At 31.9% G+C, this 17,668-nt stretch overlaps 1 protein-coding gene across 9 annotated transcripts in view; it reads left to right on the top strand.

Annotated features, from left to right (window-relative positions):
* LOC143223184 (cell adhesion molecule Dscam1-like) overlaps positions 1–17,668 on the top strand; it is a 67,516-nt gene that overhangs the window by 35,546 nt on the left and 14,302 nt on the right. For 5 of the 9 annotated variants that reach the window (XM_076450771.1, XM_076450772.1, XM_076450773.1 and 2 more), the window contains 8 exons: positions 9,966–10,113; positions 13,190–13,338; positions 14,419–14,550; positions 14,712–14,876; positions 15,305–15,375; positions 16,266–16,503; positions 16,754–16,852; positions 17,262–17,450. In XM_076450771.1, coding sequence (XP_076306886.1) covers positions 9,966–10,113; positions 13,190–13,338; positions 14,419–14,550; positions 14,712–14,876; positions 15,305–15,375; positions 16,266–16,503; positions 16,754–16,852; positions 17,262–17,450 — 1,191 coding nt within the window. Of the gene's footprint in view, positions 1–1,363; positions 1,490–1,605; positions 1,780–9,965; positions 10,114–13,189; positions 13,339–14,418; positions 14,551–14,711; positions 14,877–15,304; positions 15,376–16,265; positions 16,504–16,753; positions 16,853–17,261; positions 17,451–17,668 lie in introns of all 9 variants that reach the window. The other 4 variants (XR_013012732.1, XM_076450766.1, XM_076450765.1 and 1 more) reach the window with 1 other exon arrangement.

The raw sequence follows: 17,668 nt of genomic DNA, 5'->3' as shown, positions 1-17,668 counted from the left end.
TGCTTATTATGATCTTCGTTCTCACCAGCATTTTCCATCAATATTGTCATTCGTTAGGCCTTTCACGGATATGGCATTTGGAAATAAAAGTTATGTTGTCATTTTGCTGGATATTATTGCTTGGACATCAAGTTTATGTATGGTCTGTCTCGTAAGTTGTGTAAGAATAAAAATGAAAGGAAGTTACTTTGTTTAGCAAATGGTTACGATTTAGATTAAACAATTTCATTAATGAAAATTATATATCGTTTATATCATTTTTATATGAAACTGATAATCAAAGTAACCTTCTGTTTTTTTAATTGTAATATATTTGCTTGATTTCATTTTTTCTTGTATATTTCTGCATATTTTATTTTGTTTTAAATAGCACTATGTATATGATCTTCTGAGAAGTTATTGATAATAATTTTGATCGACAGAATTTTAACAATTGATAATTTTAGACAGTTTTTATCAACCTCAACTGGTCACTAGTCAACTTTCTTTGCTTCTTGTATTAGAGTTGTATTTTATGGCTAGTATGATATACCAATGAAAATGTAGAAAGCTTAAGCAATTATTATTCCAATGTTTCAACATATTCAAAATGACTAAGACAGGTCAGCGACTTGTCCAGTCGATACATATATCCAATACTTGAGTTAAATGTTTAAAATATATTTTGATATTACAATAACTTATAATTTATTACATTAATTAAAATGTGGTACTCACCAGTTTCAAAAGCCCCCCGCCCCAAAAAAAATATGTAACGAAAGGTGAATCTGAGATCATTAAATGACGTGTGAGAAAAGTCAATGTTCATTTTGTTAAATTTAACGAACTGATTTATCTCCTACTAAAGAATTAAATAGAACGCATGAGCTTAAAATATGTTAAACGCTAAGAATAAACTGATAAAAACACCAAGAAAACCGAAACAAAAGATTAAAGAAAGACTATATATCCTTAAATTCTTATTTAAATAAATGTTTACGTCAAAACGTAGTGAACGAGTTTGAGTCAGATTATATAAAATTAAAATAAAAGATGAAACTTTCAAGTAATTCGTAAGAATTGGAATAACCATATGAAAGACATTCAAACTTATAACTTCTTTTAACATTTAATAGCAATCTAAGATCATTATATATATTGTTCACTGTTTACTAGTTTAGCTTGTTACACGAGTGATGAGATATCAAATAATTATTTTTTATAATTTTCCCCCCTCTTTCTGTATTGTATGCATAAATGGATTTAGTCAGATTAGCTCAGATAATATTTATTATAAACATTATCATAAATAACCTTAACCGGCTTGATAAAGACAGTTTGTTAAAAAAATTAATCGTTTTATATGAATATACGTATATTACAGTTGCACCTAAGTGGATAAAAGAACCAACTACTGGCATAGTTTCTGTGGACAGCAGTGTAACATTTGATTGCGTTATTGGAGGATATCCCAAACCTACTGTAAGTTGGAAGTTTCTCCCGGCTATGGGTGAGTACAGTAATTTAATAACAAACTTGAAACAACGTAGTTATTCCTATCAGATAATTTATTTAAACATTAAGTAGTTGCTAAGAAAAAATGACCTTTATATTTTATACTTTTAGCTTCAACAACACAGCAGTATCTGCCCATCACTTCGAAAGAACGTTTTCGTGTTGAAAAAAACGGATCTCTTATTATAACCCGTGTTCATAAGGAGGACGCTGGCAAATACCAGTGCACAGCAAGTAACGGAATTGGAAATGCTGTCAACAAAATTGTAACACTTTTTCTCCACGGTAAGACAAGCTGTAAAATTTGGAGTAAGGCCGATCATGAGTTGACTGTAAACCTGAAACGAGGAAGTTATTGGTCATGGTCAAAGTAACAATTTAAATTATAGAACAGAATTGGCTTCATTTGAACAAAGTGTTGTAGTGGACTGAACTCTTCTGATAACTGATGGTTATTGTTATTTATATGTGGAGAAATTATGAAGCTTTTGGTGAGATATGTTAGGAGCTTGTGTTTATTTTTATTTATAGCTCTAATTATTCACTTCATAACCTGCTCACAGAATCCAATGTCGTTTTGCTACACACTTTACTTTGTACTTGATATATACATCTGGAGAAATTAATAAAAGTGATTGAAATAGTGTTCGTGTTTTAAAATAAGAAAAGTTACTGGACAAACTTTTTGTTCATGTTGATCTTTACACAATAAAGTACTTTAATGGATACTAAAATAAAGCATTATTGTTATAATCTCTTCGGAATAAAAAAACATTATTATAACAATAAACTTGTTTAAAGGCCCGGCATGGTGAAATGTGTTATGGCGTTCGACTCGTAATCCGAAGGTCGCGGGTTCGAATCCCGCTCGCACCAAACATGCTCGCCCTTTTAGCCGTGGGGGCGTTATAACGTGACGGTTAATCTCACTATTCATTGGTAAATGAGTAGCCCAAGAGTTGGCGGTGGTGGTGATGACTATCTGCCTTCTCTCTAGTCTTACACTGCTAAATTAGGGACGGCTGGTGCAGATAACCCTCGAGTAGCTTTGCGCGAAATTAAAAACAAAAGAATCTCTGTGGTTCATAGAATGAAGGAGTTTTATGCTTGTATTTAAAATTTCAAATAAAATTGTTAAAGTTTGCACATTGAATGCCATGACTTACAACTGAAAAGCATTTTATAAACAAGTCTATTTTTAAATAATATTCCAGTAAAATGTATATTAACTAAATGTAATTTTATCAATCAGCGCATTGCTTTATTTATCAACTTTCGAAGTGTGTAAAGTACAAATATATTAAGAATTATAAGTCACAGTCTACTTGAACCCGTTGTTTTCAGAAAATCACAAAGAACGTGTGCTTTGGTTTTGGAGTATATTTACAGATTGCAAGTTTTGATAGTTCGTGTTTTTATTACTTTAGTACTTGATGTGGTTTTATATTTACGAGACAGTCATGCTGGCATACGTAAACTATCGTGTTAAAGAGTAAAACAAGATTCAATAATAATTTATTCAGGATACTGAAAGCTCACAATTTCTATCAAACAAGTAAGTTTAGAACTGGTAAGCCGCTTTACGCACAATGACACATTGCATCAACTGAATTCTGGTTTGTAACCTTGATTTGTTTCTTGGATCACGAACTGATGTTTATAAAAAATCACTTGTGTTTCCATGGTTTCTTTCTTTTTGATGTAAAGTATAACCCGACACATAATTTCGTTACATGTTCAACTATTTTTGTAATCGTTTATTAACTGTTAATTATTTTTAAAGTATGTAGGAACATTTTCACAAAGTTAAATAACATAATAGTTTTAAATGATTCGGCTGAAATGTATAGTGTGATTTAGATTTGCTTCTTGAAACTCTCACTGTTGAGACAGCGATACGTTAACGGACTTAAGCACTAAGGTTCGAGGCTCTATTTCTCGTGGTGTGTACAGCACGTAGCTTTGTCCTAAAACAGTCCAACAAACAGACCTGCAAGTACTGATTATGAAAATTCACTGAATGTTTACAAGAACAACGGTTTTCTTATTCAGGTAAAGCATAAGGTGATACCTGTTTGTGTTTCCTTATAGCAAAGCCACATCGGGCTATTTGCTGAGCCCACCGAGGGGAATCGAACCCCTGATCATAGCGTCGTAAATCGAGAGATATGCCGCTGTACTATCGGGGAGCTTAAATTGATACCAAATTACGTTTTAGTAATCACAATAAAATTAGTTCAAGAATAATTTTCATAATTTTGTTTTGTTTAGGTCATAACACAGGCATGAGAGCGTCGTATAATTATTAATTATATAGTATAGTATATAGTATAGTTAGGAAGGTTTATTTTAAAATTTTAAAATCCACTAGTATTACATCCCTTGTCAACGATAAAAAATCTTATTTTTAAATCTATTTAAAGATTATTGTACAGACTACGCACTGGTACAACGTTAAGTACATTTTTGTTGTCATAAAAAAGGTTTTTGAGAAAATCTTTGCATTTGCACGGTGAACAGCCAACCAGTTCTTATAGGATACTGCAAGAAACTTTTGCTGCTTATTAGCTGGCAACCATGTTTAACAAAACCTCTAATATTATACTAATGACAATCTAGTTGAATGCCATCTTTTGATTTCTAAGTTCAAAGCCAATTTTATGATCAAAGACCAATTGGTGCAATTTTAAAACGAAATGTAAAAAAATCAAACGAGTTAAGACCATTACTATGGGAGAAATGCGTAATGTTTCATTACACACGTGCTTATTCAACACACAATAATTTAACCCATTATCATGATATTAATTTCCTAACAATTTAATTAAAGCTATACTAGACATTTTATTGTAACTGTATCTTATAGATTAAATGTGTAGTAAATGGTTATAATTTGTTATTACGAAACTATTACTGTGAGCTCGTGATTCCATATAAACAAACGGATACAAAAGTCCTAGCCATACAAAGTTCGGTATAAACAGGCACAAGTTGTGGTGGTCCTAAACCTTAAACAGACGTACATGATCTTGAACCTTAAACAAGTGGGAGGGATTCTTTCTGATGTTATGAATAAATAACCGGTATAGTGTACAGATTGAACTGGGATAATATGAATGGCTTTGCCGCCTGTTCTAACTGTACAAGTGAAACTAATGTCATGCAGATGGTAGAATAAATGCAAAACTTGTAGATGTTTTAAAGCAAACAAGATCGACCATCTAACGTGTTCCTGTAATGGATAACAATGCTTCAATGATGCAGGAAGTGATATGAGCGTGTTTTCTTATAGCAAAGCCACATCGGGCTATCTGCTGAGTCCACCGAGGGAAATCGAACCCCTGAATTAAGCGTTGTAAATCTGTAGACTTACCGTTGCACTAGCGGGGGGCAGAAAGTGATATGCACTCAGATTATTAAAATTTGTAGTCTAGCTTTACTCATAAAGGAGTGGGCGTGTACACATGTTATATTGTAAGTTAGGGCTGGAAAAATGAAGCACTCAGAGATCGTTTAGACAACCTGCTATATTTGCTGCTATTTCTTATACTTGCCTTCCCAGAGACACAGTGGCATGTCTGCACTTACAACGTTATAAAACAGATTTCGTGATGAACAGAGCACAGATAACTGTGTAACTTTATGCTTCATTTCAAACAAAGAAACAATTATTATGTTACAATAAAGTACTTTAATGTAATCATGTAGGAGATAAATTTACTTACAAATATTAAAAGGTCTTTAAGGAGGCATATTTTTCGTAAATGCACCTTAAAGCTTGTGATAATAGATAATTAGTGTAATATCAGTATTCACTTACGTCAAACATGAAATAAAGATAAATGAATATGTAGCTAGTCTTTATGCTGGAAACATTAATATTCAGTAATTATTGCTCCTGTTTTACCATTAAAATACATGAATGACCATTTTATATAATTATAATATAAAAAGACACTTTGAATCACACAGGGATGTAGCAACTGCCCCCACAGATATGGCGCTATGGGGGAGGGCATTTTAAATAAGGACCCATTGTGCCATAATAAATCGTATATGAAGGGTTTCGATGAGAAAATTCAGCGCTACGCCTCTGAAATTACTGTTAAACCTAAGAATAAATGACAGTGGTATCCGTCTTGGTATCATCTGTGGTACGCTTAGGACTTTATTTAACATATATACAATGTACTTGGTTGTAATTTAAAAACAAAGTTATTTTGTTATTTTTAGGGGAGAAAAAGGATTGGTTAGCACTTCAAATAAAATCACCATTCCGTGTGTGTGTAATTTAAAATATGGATGTTCAACATGTCTGTTATAGAAACAGGTCAGAATATACCAATTAAAGTTCTAGTTACTATTGTAAGATATTTATTTGTAATTACATGGCGGATCTATTAGTTCTGCCTTATATTTATAATTACATGGCAGATCCATTAGTTTTGCCTTAGATCAAAAGAGTGTATTTTTCTGTTGCTAAGAATATTGCTTTTACGAAATTTGTTATTTAAACTTAAACTACCTAAAGTTAAATATTTCAAAGTATTATTTTTATATCAGTGAATTTATTCCTGGCCATCCTTTACAATTTGACATTTAAAAAGCTTTATTATCATCTTTTACAGAAATAGAATTTGACTAGTCTTGTGTGTGCTTTTTTATAGCAAAACCACACTAGGCTATCTGTTGAATCCCCCGAGGGGAATCGAACCCCTTAATTTTAGTGTTGTAAGTCCGTAGACTTACAGCAGGACCGGCGGGGGACTTGACTAAGTGTTTTCAGACGTCACTGTTATAATAGATTCGATCTTTAGCCATATTATCTATTCGATTTGTCTTAAAATCGGCAGGCCCGGTATGGCCAGGAGGTTAAGGCACTCGACTCGTAATCTGAGGGTCGCGGGTTCGAATCACTGTCACACCAAACATGCTCGCCCTTTCAACTGTAGGGTTGAAAGAGTAGCCCAAGAGTTGACGGTGGGTGAGTAGTGATGACTAGTTGCCTTCCCTCCAGTCTTACACTGCTAAATTAGGGATAGCTAGCGCAGATATACCTCCTGTAGCCCCCGCTAGTACAGCGGAAAATCTACAGATTTGCAACGCTAAAATCAGGGGTTCGATTCCCCCCGGTGGGCTCAGCAGATAGCCCAATGTGGCTTTGCTATAAGAAAACACAAACATTATCAGTATTAGGCCCGGCATGGCCAAGCGTGTTAAGGCGTGCGACTCGTAATCTGAGGGTCCCCGTCGCGCCAAACATGCTCGCTCTTTCAGCCGTGGGGGCGTTATAATGTGACGGTCAATATCATTGTTCGTTGGTAAAAGAGTAGCCCAAGAGTTGGCGGTGGGTGGTGATGACTAGCTGCTTTCCCTCTAGTTTTACACTGCTAAATTAGGGACGGCTAGCACAGATAGCCCTCGAGTAGCTTTGTGAGAAATTCAAAAACAAACAAACAAACCCTCCTTTAGCTCTGCACGAAATTCAAAACAAGCCAAGCTTAGTCAGCACAAAATATGTACAGAGCAGAATTTGTTTGCACACAAACAAATTGCATTCGTGTTACGAAACAGAACCGATCTTATTAACAAATTCATGATTTTTAGTATTTTTGAAAATGAAAAGCGTGTATGTTCGAGTGGTAAATGAAGTGTCGTGTGTAATATAGCAATTAAAACAATTTCATTGTTTAAAAGTGTTAGTATTTTAAAAAGTGAAGTTTAACAAATATTTCTATCGATTTTTATTTTACATACAATTCTGTATTTTTTGTTAGTTTGTAGCAAACTAACTGTGTGTCTTGACTAGTAAATTATTCCAAAAATTGTCCAATATTTTACACCCTAAAGAGACACCTGACAGTACATTAAAATATACGTATGGATATGTGTGTTAAGCATCTTTCATTGTGTTATGTACTCGTCTTTAATTTTCAGAACTTTTCAAATAGTACTTGTTAAACATAAAACTGGATCATACACAATGACAGTAATGGGTATACATATTCCACGCCACGCGAGCTCGTGATGACGTTTCTTCATTCTGAGAAAGTGTCTCCCCCAAACTATCAACCGTGGGAACTCGTAGGCCCTTCTAGTCTCAACGCGACGTCTGATCTGCAAGGCCTTCATAGTCTGTAGTCGAGGTATTGGGAAAAAATAAAGGAACATGTGCACGTGTGATATTCGTCCATGATCGTTAATTTTAGTTTTATTCCTTTCTGGTTCCCATTTAAAGTATGGTAGATCAGATAAAAGGAGTGTACTAGTAAGACTGTGTTATGCATACTGTACTTACCGTCTAAAGAATAAAGTAACATAACCTTGTTGGTTTCATAAAATTAGTTTTGATTAAGCTTCATGTGTGGTAGTACCTTGCTGGAGGTGCTACAGGGCTAATTTTCTACGAGCAGTTACGAAGTGATTAAACACGTAGCTCAGTTGTTAGAACATTCACTACCTTACTATCAACGACTAGGTGGTTAACTATATAGTTCAATTGTTAGAACATTCACCGCCTTACCAGCAACTAGGTGGTTATCCATGTAGCTCTGCTGATAAGGCATTCACCATCTTACTCTCAACAACTAGGTGGTTGACCATATAATTCAGTTGTTACAATATTCACCACCTTACTATCAACAACTAATTTTTAACTATATAGCTCAGATGTCAGAGCATTCACTACCTTACTATCAACAAGTGGTTAACCATTTAACTCTGTTAGCAGAGTATACACTACCTTACTAGTATCTACTGGGTGGTTAATCATGTAGCTTTGTTGATAGAGCATTCTCTTGGCGTTGGAGAGGTATTGGATGCTAAGCTGAGCTAAGAAAACGTACACATTTTTAATACCATATGTTTGTCAAATAAAACCATAAAATAAGAAATATTGATAGTGGTGCTAATGTTTCAGTTGCTAACCATGTAGCTTAGCTAGTACAGTATTTTGTTGACGTCGGAGAGGTGTTGGATTCTAAGCTGATTTAACAAAACACATATTTTTATTACCACATGTTTATCAAATAAAAAATATTGATAGTGGTGCTAATGTTACAGCACAAAACCATTATGGAGAAAATTTAGCGTTGTAAAAGTACAAAAGTTGAAACTAGTCATAGCCACGAAGTGATGTTAAGTCCGTGTTACGTAACATAATACTGTTTCAACGTCAAATCAGTAATATTTTAGTACATTAATTACAATGAAACAATAATTATAGAATGTTATTTAGAAAAATCAATGTTCAACTTCTGCAGATGAACAAAATGTTACATTCGGAAATATTAACATATAAAATTAGCAGTTACTGAGGCATTTTTATAATGAAACGGGTTTTATATTAATGATATAAATGAGGTTCAAAAATGGCAAATGGGAAAAATTCAGGTTTTTTTTATACTGGTAAAAGTTGCTTAAATATTATTTTTCTAACATTAAACTACTTATTTGACTCTTAGTTTAGTACAAATCACAGATAAATATTTGTGATCTGTGTTTGGTCACATAACTTTTCTTTAACTCTAATTTTTCCATGCCCATAAAAAAAAACAAAAAACTAATGTATTTAATAAGTGAGTGCAGGAAGTCTTACGAAGTGTATTTCCGATGGAATTTGTGGTCTTTATTACCTTTAAAAATCAGTTATGTTGTTTATTCTTTCTTTCTCTAAAATAAATGTTTAATCAGGATCAGTCTGAGATATGCTTAGTATGATACCAGGTCAACTGGTAGTAGAAGCACATTTGTTTTGGAAATGATTAGGATTTGTAAGAACTATTATTCAGGCGAAGTATTTAATAATATGACGTATTGTTCATTGAACTAATCAGTTAACTAAGCAAATAGTATCGTTTATAAACCTTAAAGAGAACATCTTTCCGTTTTTTTAATACATAACAAATCATTTTAATGAAACCACAGGAACTGAAAAAAAATGTTCTCTTTCTAAGTTTAATAACAAATGCGCATAAATATTTTTTTATAATTTATTTTGTGTATCATTTCCCTAAATCTTTAGCAGATATTATGTTTACTCTTTCAAGTTTTTGGTTTTTCACTGTATTGTTTAAAATGAGTTTAGATTTTCCTAATTTTTAATTTGTTTGAAAATGTTATGTTTCTTTACTTGAAGCTAGTCACTGATGGAAGAACTTAGGAGGATAAGCGAATTTTTACTATAATAAGTAGTTCAAAGATTATGCTCTAAGATAAACAGATTATATATTTAGCAATTGCCATAACAAAGTTTTTAATAAGTTGTGATAACGCATTTTACCTTCATTAATTAATTTTTTCGTCAAGAATCTCGCTCACTGTGATTGACTTTTAATGTATTTTGTACTTCATTTTAGTGTAATAGTAAATAATATGTTGGAAATTATTAACAAACGGCAGAGTTCATTATTAAAAAAGCTTCATGATATATCGCTTTTCATATGTTGATTTCATTTTTCTTTCTTTATAAGTTCCTGCAAGATTTGAAGAAAAATTTCATGTCGAGAGAGTTCATCGTGGTGACTCAGTAAAATTGGAATGTGATGCACTCGGGGATAACCCTATGACGATCACTTGGAACAAAGATAACGAACGCCTTTCGAGAGTGGATAGTGGCCGGTTAGTAACAGTTTATTGTTTTGTTTTTATAAAATTGTAAAGTAATTAATATAATGACGTTCCGTAATTTTATTTAGTTATTCAGATGTATTAGTAATACACACATGTATATTTACATACATAATAATTTTTATATTTTTGTTTTGCATTACAGAAATAGTTTATTAAAATTAACATAAACATGAGATCTGGTGTTTATATATAAATATTTAGATTAGACAAACACATTACAAAGAGGACAACTTCATTAAATTGTTTGTATTATAAACTGGAGGAGCACTTACTAGATCGCATGCAACCGCTACGCAGCGTTGATTATATTCGGCTCTCATAAAATACGATATCTGTCCGTATGTTTGTCGTTATCAACAGACGGACCATTTATGACAGAACAATGAGGAATTGTATCTTATATGCGTCCATCAATCTCTGTTCATATGACAATCCCTCATTCCAAAGCACCATTCTAGTAACTCTACTCTGAACCCTTTCCAACAATTAAATGTTCTTCCTAAGGTAAGGAGCCCAAGACTGAACACATTACTCCAAATGTAGCCTAACCAGTGATCTGTACAAGAAAATTATAACGTATTTAGATTCATATTCAATATTTCTGTAAATACAACTTAAAATTATATTTGCCCTAGTTACAGAGAAAAACTAGTGTAAAGAATCGGTCTTAGTGTTAAGAGATAGTGAGTTTTTGGAATTTCGTGGATTTGATCTCGGACCTTGAGCTTTCAAAAACGAGTTATTTCTGCATTTGGTTATAGTCAAAATATATACCAATAATTGTCCAATTCCATTTAGCCATTTTTGAGAAATCTTGCTGACAAACACACGCACAATCAAGTCTTTCTTCTTAGTTTATAAGTCATTTTTTCATTTTTAGTATTTAATAACATTTTGAAATGCGTAGATATTTTTATAATTCATTCTGTTCTTAAAAACCTCATTTTATAGCAGGTAAGTGTTTATGAATTCTTCTAGATGTTTCGCTTTGTATGTTTGTTCTTATACTATATGTGCATTTAGTATTTATGACAAAACTATTAAGGCTATATATCGCCGTTTTTAATTCTGTTTAATAACCAGAGGAAGTGCAGCAACATCCAGTCAGCCAAGTGGATTGCGCTTTGTGATATCGCACACATTCAAACCTGGTTCGACAGATCCGAAATCCAGAACTCTACCACAGGGCCAAACATTAATATTGAATTCAGTAAGAAAGGGGCATGTTTAATAAAACAAAAGGGAACTCTCAATAACCACAGATGTAATTAGATCAAATTAGATGTAAATCGATCAAAAGATGGAGCTATGAGCTGAAATATTGTACTTGAAAACCACACTAAAAACAACTCAGTACCTTTTAAAAGAATGTGCTTACGAATTCAGAAATTCTGATGTATATGTCACTTTCATTGTTTCTGATAAAAAATAAAGTGAAACGTGTCAGTCGGAATTTCAAGTTAATTAGGACTGATGGTTAGTGTGTCAGACCCAAGTCAGAATGATTCACACCCCATTGCTACAATAAAATCACACTCTGTGAGTGTTATAAGAATAACCAAATTTCACTATTCGCCTAGAGAAGCTTCAAAGTTCACAGAATTGATTCACTACCTTCTCTCTAATCTTTCAGTTCAAAATTAAGTAAGAGAAGTGCGGATAGCACTTATGTAAAATTGCAAGAATATTCGAACCAAACTAACTAATTAGTTAAAAATTTATTTGGAGTTACTGAATAAAATTAATAATAATTAAAATACGCTTGCTTAATCTGGTTCACGCCCCAGCAATCTTTTTCATAAAAACGGATGGTATGTAGCACCTAGACAATTATTATATTTGTATCTCAACCAGCCTGATGAGCCTTCATCGATACAGAAGGTGGTAGATCTGTGGGTGAAATATTACGTTATATTCTCTCCTTCGCTTCCATCATAGGATATTACAATCACGATCGAAAGTCAATTTTAATTTCAAAAAACATCTAAACAACTTGTGTCATAGTGTTAGTTGTGCTGGACTGAGGATCTGAGAGTCAATAGTTCGTGTCTGGTTGTAGCAATAAAGGAAAACAAAAACTCGAATTCTGTGATACGAATTTGTGGGTGCGTTATAACAATGACATTGCCATTAAATTATCCCATTAGAGAAGCCCAAGAGTTGGCAGCGCTTGCTGTTGACTAGCTTTCTTCTCTGTAACATTCAGTTCAAAGTGATGGATGGCTAGAGCAGTCTGTCCTTGTGTTCGCTAATATCAAGAACAAGTGAAACTACACAACTTATTGTTAAAGCACCGAATCAATCCGTATCGTGATTTAAGAAACACTATTTCAAAGTTACTACTTGTCTTTTAAATATTCAAGGACAAATATTGTCCCTTTTTATTTTACTTACAACTCTCTGACATTAAAAATTAATTGTTGAAACCTGTGTACCAGTTAAAAGAATGTTACCCTTAGCAACATGAATAATACATAGGTCACTTTGCCTTTTCATTCCTTTAGCGTAAATGCCAATTGAAATGTTCATTCCACTGTCAGATTGATCCATGAGGGTAAAAAAACTTGTATTCCTCTAGCTTCGATTGATTATTTAGTCAATATAACAGTAAAGTAAAGTACAGTTTGTAAAAATTACGTATGGAATAGCACTGAAAATTTAAAGTTAATCCTGCATTGACTTTCAATTTTATACGGAATCAGTCTGCTGACCTTACATTTGACTTCCTCAACTTTTCACAGTTGATTAGCATGCTGAAACTTTCACAAGTGTACTTTTACATAATACTTAATATATATATTTTTACATGTATATATTTGATTAGAGAATTTTAAGAATTACTTTTAATATAATATTTTTTAATATTATCATTGAAAATGAAGAACTGATGCTTGCAAGCATCTAGTTAATAGAACATTAAACTTCATGTGCTTTTTTTTCTAGTGTAAGCTGATTTTATTGTTTTGGGTATGTTAAAAGTTTGCACAATAGGTAAGATGTCTTGAAAGCTACACCTGTAATTATTCTAACTCAAAAATTTCTAAGAATAATTATTTTGTCTTAGTTACCAGATATTTGACAGAATAACTGAAGGAGGAACATTGTCTGAAATTCAAGTCCATGGAGTAGACCATAATGACAATGGCATCTTTACATGTCTAGCAAAGAATACCTATGGAGAAGACCAAAGAAGAATAAAATTGATTGTCCTTGGTGTGTAACTTGAAATGCTAAATAGGGTAATATAATAGAGAAATACAACATTGCACAGATGCTTGACCGCCTTTCATAGAAAGAAACAAATTGTACAGTCATTGATGCCAAAGATGGAGAAGCAGGATCCATTCTTGTGATTGCTTGTTTCTCTTACTTATTCAATTCTTTGCTAGTTACATGTAACTATAAAGTATCCTAGGCAAGTTAACTGTAAATTACTTAAAAATATTTTCAATTTCATTGTGATGTTTTACAGAAAAGCTTATAGAACAACGAATTAATTAAAATAATATGATTATTGCTTGCTAAATATAAACTTGTAAATACTAGAGATCAATACATATTACCTAACATTAATTAAAATTTAATTACAATTCCTTTTATTTTTAGACCTTTGACAAAAAATAAAAATGACTAAACTGGTATTGGTGTCTTTATGTTTAAAGTTAAAGAAATGTTTATATCTATTTAATTTTAGTCTTTAAATTAATGAATAAATAAATAATATACATAAATATAAGACATTTTGAAATCTATATTTCTCTCTAGTGTTTGTTAGTGTTTAATATAAGGACTTTTATACAGCTCTTCAAACTGTTGGATTAGGTGATCAATTTACCAGATACATTTTTTGTTCTCAAATATCTGAATGCCATAACAATAAAACTATTTAGAAATATAGTTAGAACAGATTTATTACAAATTCTGCTTTATTTTATTTCATATGTATAAAATTAACATGTGACATTAATATGACCTGTTAGTTTTTTCAGTATAACAATTAACTTTGAAGTTAACAGTCCAGAACTTGTACATACATAGAGAATTTCCTATATTTAATTTAATTTTGTTTTATAAATGACATGAAATATTGATTAAATATGATTAAAAAACTTTGCTTCTGGAACATAAAAGCAATGTTCAGCTGTAAATCAAAATCAGTTTTTAAAATCATAATTCACAATCTTTTACTTGAATTTTCATTACAGTTTGACAGTTCTAGTAATTAACATTGGATAGGTAATCTGATTCCTAAAGAATGTGTTCTTAAACTTTGTTGTTTCGTTAAACATTCAGAACCACCTTCAGCCCCATCAGATGTTCGCGTGGACCAAACTTGGAGTAGAAGTGTGAGAATCACGTGGATGATGCCTTACAGTGGAAATAGTCCCGTTAACAAATATATAATTCAGTATTGGCAAAACCAAGGTAATTTTTTATAATTTCTTTGTACAACACATATGAATGTATGTGTCTTTAATTCAAGGTAGTATTAATCATAGGAACCAATAAGTAAAATATTTATGAGATCAACCAAAGTGAGAATATTAAAAATAAAAGATTTCAATAGTTTTGTTTCGAATTTATAGGTGCTCCTCATAGACTAGAAGAAGAAACAGTTTCATCAGCACAGACTTCGATAATACTTTACATGCTTCAGCCGGGAACATCTTACATTGTACGAGTGATGGCAGAAAATGATGTAGGAAAAGGAACTCCATCTGAAAACAGACGTTTCCTAACAAGTGAAGAAGGTAAATATCCTTAAGACTTACTTTGTGTGCTGAATATTGAGCTTTTCTACATCCTTAATTGAAGAAACATGCATTAAAAGTTTAAAACAATTTCTTTAAAATGTATGATGTTTAAGGACTCATGTATTTTAATGCTTAATGAAAAAAAACGTGTATAAAGATATTTTGTTATTATTGTAACAACTGCTATTTATAATAAACAAGCTCTTCTAGAAGTTCACTTAAGATGAAATTAACCTAGTATAGTATTACTTAAATTTCTCTCCTTCCTAAATCAAATTCAATCAGCATTCAACATCTTTCATCACTTTCAGTTAACCCAAACTGCCTTCTACTTGAAGAAAGTAGAATTTATTATTTGATATAAAAGACGTGCCATTTCCTTTTAAGCTTTCTAACTGGTTGGTTATATGTTTTCATGTTTTCAGAGCCAAGTGCTTCACCTACTGATGTGTCAGTAGAAGCCAGAGGAGCTGGGACCCTTCATGTGAAATGGAAAGTAAGAGTAAAAAATCGACATAAAGATATTTTAAGGTTTAGTTTTTGTGGTATCTACGATTATGACATTTTCTCCTATTTAATAAAATATTTTCGTTTTTACAAATAGTAGAATTTAAAATTATGAAGCAATTTTCTCCCTTGGGTTTTTTATGGCTTAAATTTAAAGCCAAAATCTGGGAAAGTATATGATTGTTTACATTATGATAATTAAAATGATACTAGTAATGTTTTCGAACAAAATATTACGCTTAAAGGCTTGCATATGAAGGTATTTTAAGACCCTATCAGTAAATATTTGTCAAGTCTGTATAAAAATAATTAATAAATTAATTAAGGTAGCATAAAATGTACTTGTGGGCCTGTTGTTTGCAGTATAAATAATGTTTACTATTCACTGAACTAAAGAGTTAAGCTTGTTTTATTCAGGATATACAGAAAAGAATTGCACAACATGAATACTGTCATGGTGTATAATTACCTCAATGTGGATGAGATTATATGGGGAATGCAACAAATGTAATTTCATGGTTGATTTTATTATTCTGTTGACTGGTTGATTATATTTAATAGACTACATTTTGTTCTACAAAGAAGGCTCTTAACTTTTAGGCTGAGGTTACACAAGTCCAGAAAAGCAATTGCTAAAATTAATAGGTGCACAAATGTTTGAATTTGTACCCTTAATTCTGAGTAAACAATCATTAACTTTCTCTTCAAGTCATAAAAAAACGCAGTATATTTGAAATTTATTATGTTGGAACTCATTAACAGACAAGACATTAACACAGCATTATCAGTTTTAGTAATAAACACCTTAATTTATTTCACTATTGATCTTTGACTATAATTTCCAGTAAAATTCAATGTTATATGTTTTCATATGGTTAGGCACCACCAAAAGATCAATGGAATGGTCAGCTGAAAGGTTACTATGTCGGCTATAAAGAAACAGGTTCAACAGATTCTTACACATATAAGCATGTGACATTCAGTGAAGGGCTTTCAGAAGAATATTTCCTTCAACATTTGCGCAAAAATACAGCATACGGTATTACAGTGGTAGCTTTCAACAGTGCAGGTAGAGGATCTGAGTCCCAAGAGATTGTGAAGATAACCAAAGACACTGGTACATGCTTTTTCTTTGTTTATATGTATACACTGTTAAATATAAAGTATGTGGAAAAGTGGACAAATGTAATAGTATCAATTCTTTATATGTACTATGCTTATGAGTTTTATTTAGTAGTGTTATAGTTCATATGGATAAATTTAAATATTGGCATTTTTTCTGTATTACAGTTAATTTCAGAGATGAGTAATTTTAGTTAATGAATTATTCTTAGATCATAGATACTACAGATATATTTTGTACTTAGATCCTCCTTCAGCTCCATCTTTAAGGGTTACTGCTCAGTCAGAAACTAGTATTACTATAAAGTGGAGACAAAATAAAGGTGATGCTGACATGATTTCACGTAGGTATCCTACTTTCTTTTCCTATAACGTTTAAGCATACTTAAAATTGAAATAATATTTGTCAAGACATGAGAAAAAATAATTTAAATAAACAAGTAAATGCAACTGTCTGAATGAAAACTTTTATTTATTTCAAAATTTGAAGCAGATGCTCTCAATCAGCTATATATACTGTGTTACAGAAAAGTGTGACTTACCACTAGAACCGCTTGTTGAGTAATTTACTGAATTTAATAATGTTTTTACAATATTTTTCTTCTATCATAAACTTTCTATTTTGTTAGAATTTCATTTTCTTTAAATACAATTTAGTATTCTTGCAAGTTAGAAGACAATGTTTATTACATGACAGATGTTATTTCATAGTTTATTTTATTATTTGATTCACTAATTGATTGTATTTTGTAGATTATATTTTATTCTACAAAGAAAATTCTAACACATGGACTGAGGTTACAATCCCTCATACAAAGGAGAAAGAATATGTACTTCGGAGTTTGAGACCTGGAAGTATTTATTGTCTCTACCTTCAAGCTGCTAGTCAAAAAGGCAACAGTAACCCAAGTGAAACTCTGACAGTGAGAACAGATGGTGCAGGTAAACTTAGAACTTACCACTTCAATGAAGATGAGACAATATAGGTGGAAAACAAATGAACATATTTTTCTGGTTATTTTTACTTTTACAAAAATGTCAAATCGATCATTTACAGTTATATAAGTTCAGAGGAAAAGTTGGTGGAATTTCTAATTTAATGATAGACATAACATAGCAGTACCTGCACTGTCATTTGGATATTTAAAGTATACCTTAAA

Source organism: Tachypleus tridentatus, chromosome 8 (assembly GCF_004210375.1).
Source record: "Tachypleus tridentatus isolate NWPU-2018 chromosome 8, ASM421037v1, whole genome shotgun sequence".
Classification (NCBI taxonomy): Eukaryota; Metazoa; Arthropoda; class Merostomata; order Xiphosura; family Limulidae; genus Tachypleus; species Tachypleus tridentatus.
The sequence above is the reverse complement of the archived record's forward strand: the minus strand, read 5'-3'. Positions and strand labels throughout refer to the sequence as shown.